The sequence below is a fragment of the Cajanus cajan genome, chromosome 11, assembly GCF_000230855.2.
Source record: "Cajanus cajan strain Asha chromosome 11, NIPB_CcT2T_4, whole genome shotgun sequence".
Classification (NCBI taxonomy): Eukaryota; Viridiplantae; Streptophyta; class Magnoliopsida; order Fabales; family Fabaceae; genus Cajanus; species Cajanus cajan.
In genome coordinates this window covers 3950654-3957007 of record NC_138527.1, presented here as the reverse complement: position 1 = coordinate 3957007, position 6354 = coordinate 3950654, and the positions used below count along the sequence as shown (strand labels likewise).

At 32.5% G+C, this 6354-nt stretch overlaps 1 protein-coding gene across 1 annotated transcript; it reads left to right on the top strand.

Moving 5' to 3' along the window:
- Nucleotides 1-299: 299 nt before the first annotated feature.
- Nucleotides 300-4834, top strand: OST1 (Protein kinase superfamily protein). Its single transcript, XM_020360791.3, has 9 exons — nucleotides 300-921; nucleotides 1843-1917; nucleotides 2012-2113; nucleotides 2188-2241; nucleotides 2354-2446; nucleotides 2643-2735; nucleotides 3558-3662; nucleotides 3744-3842; nucleotides 4277-4834. The coding sequence occupies exons 1-9, from the start codon at nucleotides 745-747 to the stop codon at nucleotides 4568-4570; spliced, it is 1092 nt and encodes a 363-aa protein (XP_020216380.1). The 5' UTR covers nucleotides 300-744; the 3' UTR covers nucleotides 4571-4834.
- Nucleotides 4835-6354: the final 1520 nt, after the last annotated feature.

Genomic DNA, 6354 nt, shown 5'->3' with positions numbered 1-6354 from the left:
CACTCACTACGAAAAATTGAATGATTTATCCAAATTAACAAAAACACTTTCAAACATACTCTTCTTAACATATTCATATTCATTATTTAAAAATTATTAAAAACTATAAAATCAGAAGAAAAAAAAATATGTTAAACTCACTAAATGTTTTTCAATTAAATACAAAAAGGTGCACCTTAATTTCTGTGTTTGTGGATCACACGTTTCACTGATTCAGTGACAAATAAATGTAAACCGATCATCATTGGTATTGCTGAAAAAAAAAATCCAAAGAAAAAATAGAAATAAAAATCTGCTGCCTCATGCATCTCAGATTCTCAGGTTTGGATAAAACCGAAAAGATAAACTTTGGTGTAAGAAAGACACACAGAAAGAAAGAAAGAAAGAGAGAGAGAGAGAGAAAAGCAAAGAGGTTCACGTTCAGGTTCACTTTCACGAGCCTATCACCGACCTCTGCACCTGCAACTTCCTACTTCAACTTCAACCACTGCAAGCGCTGAAGGAAAAAGAAAATAAAAAATTCCCCATTTGGTTGGGTTGGTGAAAGTTGAAGCTTTTTCACGGGCTCAAGTAGTAACTTTAGCTTGGTCTCTTCTTTTGTTTTTTCAGCATCGACCCTCGTTTTGATTTGCAAAGATCTGATCTGGGTCGTGGATATTTCAATGTGAAAGTTAAGGTTTTGTTGGTGGGTTGGTGTTTTTGGCGCATAGGAATAGAAAAGGTAGGATTTTTAAAGGGGTGGAGATGGATCGTTCTGCGATGACTGTTGGGCCTGGAATGGACTTGCCAATCATGCATGACAGTGACAGGTATGAGCTGGTGCGTGATATTGGCTCTGGAAATTTTGGGGTGGCAAGGCTCATGCGGGACAAGCACACTGAGGAACTTGTTGCTGTCAAGTATATTGAGAGAGGTGATAAGGTTTGTTTGAGTTGAACCTAATTTCTCTTTAATTTTTCCTTTTTTTTCTTATGTAAATTAAGTTTTCTTTTTCTTGTTTTGCTGATGGTTGTGAAGTTTTGGCTTTTGCGTATGTGATGGGATTTTGGCAACTGAGGTGGTTGTTGGTTATAATTGATTGGTTCTGTTCTTTGTGGTTGCCTGTGATGGACTTGGTGCTTTTGGTGGTGGGTACTTTGTTTTTCAGTTGGATGGTGCTAAAATAGGTGTTGGTGATTAATGGGGCTGTACATCTTGATTTCAGTCTTTTGTGAATTGAGATGTGTATGTGTTGCCTACTCTAACCGTGTGTACTGATTTTGTTATTCTTGTTTATGGATGGAATTTAAGGCCTTTGGAGGTAATAAAGGGTGCTTTTTTGAATGTGAATCTAGTTTTTTGGTTTCCTCATGTACCTATAATTGAGCTTAATAGGAGGTTCATAAGCATTAATAGGTGCTCCCATGTGCCTCTTATGTGAATTAGTGGACAAAATGAGAGACGCTAGAACTCTTCTTGTTTGCATAGACATGAGGATATTTTTTTTAAAGGGAAATTTTGTGCCCATGTTAATCCTAATTTCTAAATGTTGGTTGTGGTGATCCAATTGAAAGTGAACATGCTACAGTAAGCTTGATGGCCGAACTTCTTAAGCTTGAGAAGTTATAACCAATGGTATAGTTGTTTTAACCCCTCCTCACCCCCACAACAAGGTTGCGTTGGTTCAATAAGCCACGTGTGGACCTCCATTCCCTCATATGAGGAAGCTTATTTAGTTTAGAGTTCGTGTTAATCCCATGGATTTTGCATGCTAAGCTGTGCAGTAGAGTTAATTGAAGTTTTGAAGGAATTGCATGCATATGATTTTCCTTTCCCTGCTTAACAGCACTGTCTTCTTAACAGATAGATGCAAATGTACGAAGGGAAATTATAAATCACAGATCACTGAGGCATCCCAATATTGTCAGGTTCAAGGAGGTTTGTTCTCTGAACTCTATATACATGCAGTGTCTTGGTCTATTTTTTCGTACCTGAAATGTCTTTTAGTTATTTCCCGTACTCTTGAGTACAGGTCATATTGACCCCTACACATTTGGCTATTGTGATGGAATATGCTTCTGGAGGAGAGTTATTTGAGCGAATATGCAATGCAGGACGATTTAGTGAAGATGAGGTTCTTATTTTTTCATTCATTCATATCTGTTGCCGTTACTGCTTACCATTAATGCTCATCGTGTTTTGCTGCAGGCACGCTTCTTCTTCCAACAACTTATATCAGGGGTTAGCTACTGTCATGCAATGGTACGTAAGTTAGGCATTTTAGTGTTTACTTTCACAATAGTGCATTTGCTGCCTGAACGATGTAATGAATAATTGTCTGACTTGAATGGCCTATTTATTTTCTTTAATAAAGCAAGTATGCCATCGTGACTTAAAGTTGGAGAACACGTTGTTGGATGGTAGTCCAGCTCCTCGTTTGAAGATTTGTGATTTTGGTTATTCTAAGGTATAGTTCTTTCTCCCTACTGTTTTATACCTTCACATTAATTATACCTGCATTCAAGATTGCTTAAATTACATTTGAACTGGGAACTGTTTAGAAAGTTCATTTCAATTTTACTCCAATATCAAGAATATTTTTTTACCCTCCTTTGCCCTTATAATTTGTGATATCTGACAAAATTTTTGAGTGTCTTTTACAGTCCTCAGTGCTACATTCACAACCAAAATCTACTGTTGGTACCCCTGCATACATAGCTCCTGAAGTTTTGCTTAAGAAAGAATATGATGGCAAGGTATTTTGTAACTTCTATCACCAGAAGAAAATTTGTCTAACTGTGTTTTGTTAGTTTTGAAGGGTTCTTTGCTTTTCATCCCCTTTACAATGTGTGCTTCAGTTGAGTGGTTGTGAACCTTGAGGAGAAATAAATTGATAAATGTGAGTAATAGACATTAGTCCTTGAGATATGTATGATTTTCATTTATGGTTAGAAAAGGGTTGTGTTAAGCTTTATCTCCTGCGCACGAAACTAAGAACTAGATGTTAATGTGCAATCACCATAGTTATCTGAATCTTACATTTACAATTCAATACAATTTACTTCTGTGTCTTAAGATAAATGTAAAATGATTTTGTATCTTACGATACATGAAAGAATCTATGCAATTTTGTATCATGGATATGAATCATATGATTCATTATTTTATTTTTTCTTTTTACACCTTTCTTTCATCAATTCTCATGAAAAATTGAAAAGTCGTATAAGTTTAAATTGTTAAATGAAAAGGAATTGAAGGAACATTTATGAACTTATCCTATTTGATTATTCCATAAGTCAATTTGTCACTTGTTCATTCAATTTGGCCTAGAGTGCTTTTATATGTCTTGTATGTGTGTGCGTGTGCTATGTTTTAATTGATTATAAATTTTGTTTTAATTGATTATAAATTTTATGATTCACGATACGATTTGATTCATGATTCAGAAAAGTCTTTCTAATACACAAATTGTATCCTGATTCAACTACCATGGCAAGCGCCACTTTCAGGAAAGCTATGCCTTTTATCTTTTATTTACTAATATATTTTACTGATTTCTCCATTCAACTATGACTCAGATTGCAGATGTTTGGTCTTGTGGGGTGACCTTATATGTCATGTTGGTGGGTGCATATCCTTTTGAGGATCCTGAGGAACCTAAAAATTTCCGCAAGACGATTCATGTAACCTACTGCACCTTTTTTTAGGTCAATGCAGTAATAATATTGACTTGTTTTTCTTTAACTGTTGGCCTTTTCTTGCAGAGGATTTTGAAAGTCCAGTACTCAATTCCTGATTATGTTCATGTATCTCCCGAGTGCCAGCATCTAATATCAAGGATCTTTGTTGCAGACCCTGCACAGGTCAGCTTATTTAAGTAGTTTTTTAATATGAAAATTCTGTGCTTTATTTATACAATTGAGTCCTAGAGGAATGCTAACAACACACTCTTACACATTCTCTACTATTGATTAAAATTTATTGGAGTTTGGTAACTATAAAATCATGATTAAGACTCATTAAATAAGAAGTAAGAATCGTACAATTTTTTTTTTATTTCCAATAAATTTTACCCGGTAATAGTGTTTTAAAAGTTTGTTAAAGAATGTGTTGTTAGCATTTCTAGAGTTTTATTATACGTGAATCCATGCATTTTCCTTGTAAAGAGTTGAAGTGAAATGGATCCTTAATTGTTTTCATTGATATTCAATTCCAAGGCATGATCCTTGTTTTAATCTCTTTCATGAAACATGATGGCATTGCCTTTCAATTGGAAACTAATATTGTTCTAAAACAGAGAATAAGTATTCCTGAGATCCGAAACCACGAATGGTTTTTGAGGAACCTTCCAGCTGATCTCATGGTCGAGAACACGATGAACAACCAGTTTGAGGAGCCTGATCAACCAATGCAGAGCATTGAAGAAATCATGCAGATAATCAGTGAGGCTACAATTCCTGCAGCTAGAACTCAGTCTCTCAACCAGTATCTAACCGGTAGCTTGGACATTGATGACGACGACATGGACGAGGACGACCAAGAGTCAGATCTTGATATTGATAGCAGTGGAGAAATAGTTTATGCAATGTAAGCTGCTGGCAGACAATGCAAACTGACTTCTATGGTTAAATTAAATAGTATACCATGGGTTGTTCAGTGTGTTTGGAATATGTGGAAGAAAAAGATTTCACATCTAAATGGAAGGATTGTGTGATAGGAGATTTTATATTGTGAGAATCCATCCTGCTTATAGTTTCTGGTCTTTGATGATTACATGCTTTTGTATTCATAGTTGTGTCATTGTTATATTATGAAGTGGTTGCCTTTCCCTTGAAGAAGTACTTTGTTCTTGTCATATGGTCATGTTGGTTATTTATTTAATTCTCATTTTGAAAAATGATTCATTGACCCTCCGTGTGTTTTAAATAACGTCTTTGGGAGTGTAATTGTGGAGAATCAAGATGATTTGGATGTCAATTACATGTGAGATTTTCTACCCTCTAAATAAGGATTTGGGAGGAAATAATATACTTCAATTTTGAATGGCCAAAATAACTTTCCTAGCGTAATTCTTTCTCAAAACACATTTTATGTTGAGGCTCCAAAATCAACTATGATGGGATCGTAATCTACTTCAGTAATGTTATGTGTACCAAGATCATTATAATCAACTATAGAAGCATTTTAGTGCATTATGTGACATTATTTGTGTACGAAGAGTTCACCATAATCAACTATAATTGATGAATAATTAATTATGTGATGAATATATAATGTGGCATAATTGTTTATATTAGTATGATCAATTATGTTATTGAATTATACTAAAAGAAAAAGCTAATCAAATATTGTTTTAATTATAATTGTTTAAACTATTTATTTATATAAAATTTAATAATATAAAATATAATTTTAGAATACTAATTTTAGTACATTTCACCTATTTTTTTTTATCAAATAATTATAAATTTTATTTTATTTTTTTATTAACTTATTTTTCATTTATTTATTTTTATTTCTTTTGATTCCTTTCTTTCTTTCAAACAACGTATCAGAAGTGTAAAAACTTAGATAAAAAGAAAAAGAAAAAGAAGAGATAAGTGATTGATAAAATTAATGATATGAAAAAAGGTAGAAAAAAAAAAATGTCAAGTGAGTGTTGCATTGTTTAGGTTTCAATAAATAAGCATTTTTTTTATTTTTGACATCTATTTGGGGTTTGGTTGAAAAAGTAGGAGGTTAATATATATATTTTGTGGATAATTTTGTCCTACAGACATTTAATACTAATTTACTTTATCACTATTAGAGAGGTTGAAATATTTTATATTTCTAGATAAAAAGTTGTGGATAGTTATTTAAAAAAGATATAATAAGTTTTTTTTTTTATTATTATATCCGAGATATAATGGATCATAGAGACCAAAAATGATATATTCTAGTATTTCTTTTTATAATATTATAGATGTATAAATTATATTAATGAATATGATTTTATTGTAAAATGTTCAATACTTATCATGAATTAAACTAAATTTGGGGGTTTCATTTTTGATGAATGCGTGCGCTTAATTGTTGCGTAAACAACTTTCTTGCGTAACATTGCTGATAGAATGGAATCCTAAAAACTTTTTCCCGATAAACTGAACTTATCAGTTTCAAGGGCTAGTTTGTCTAAAATTAAAGTGTTTCTAAAAGGTTATTTATTTTTTTATTTTTTTATTTTTTTATTTTTTTATTTTAAAAGAAACAGTTCATGAAAAACCAACCATTTCAACCAAGCAGTTCATGAGAAAGTGTTTTAAAAAAATTTGTTTTTGAATGAAGAAAATAAAAAATAATAAGACGGAATTTTTGTAATTGATAGTAAAGGTA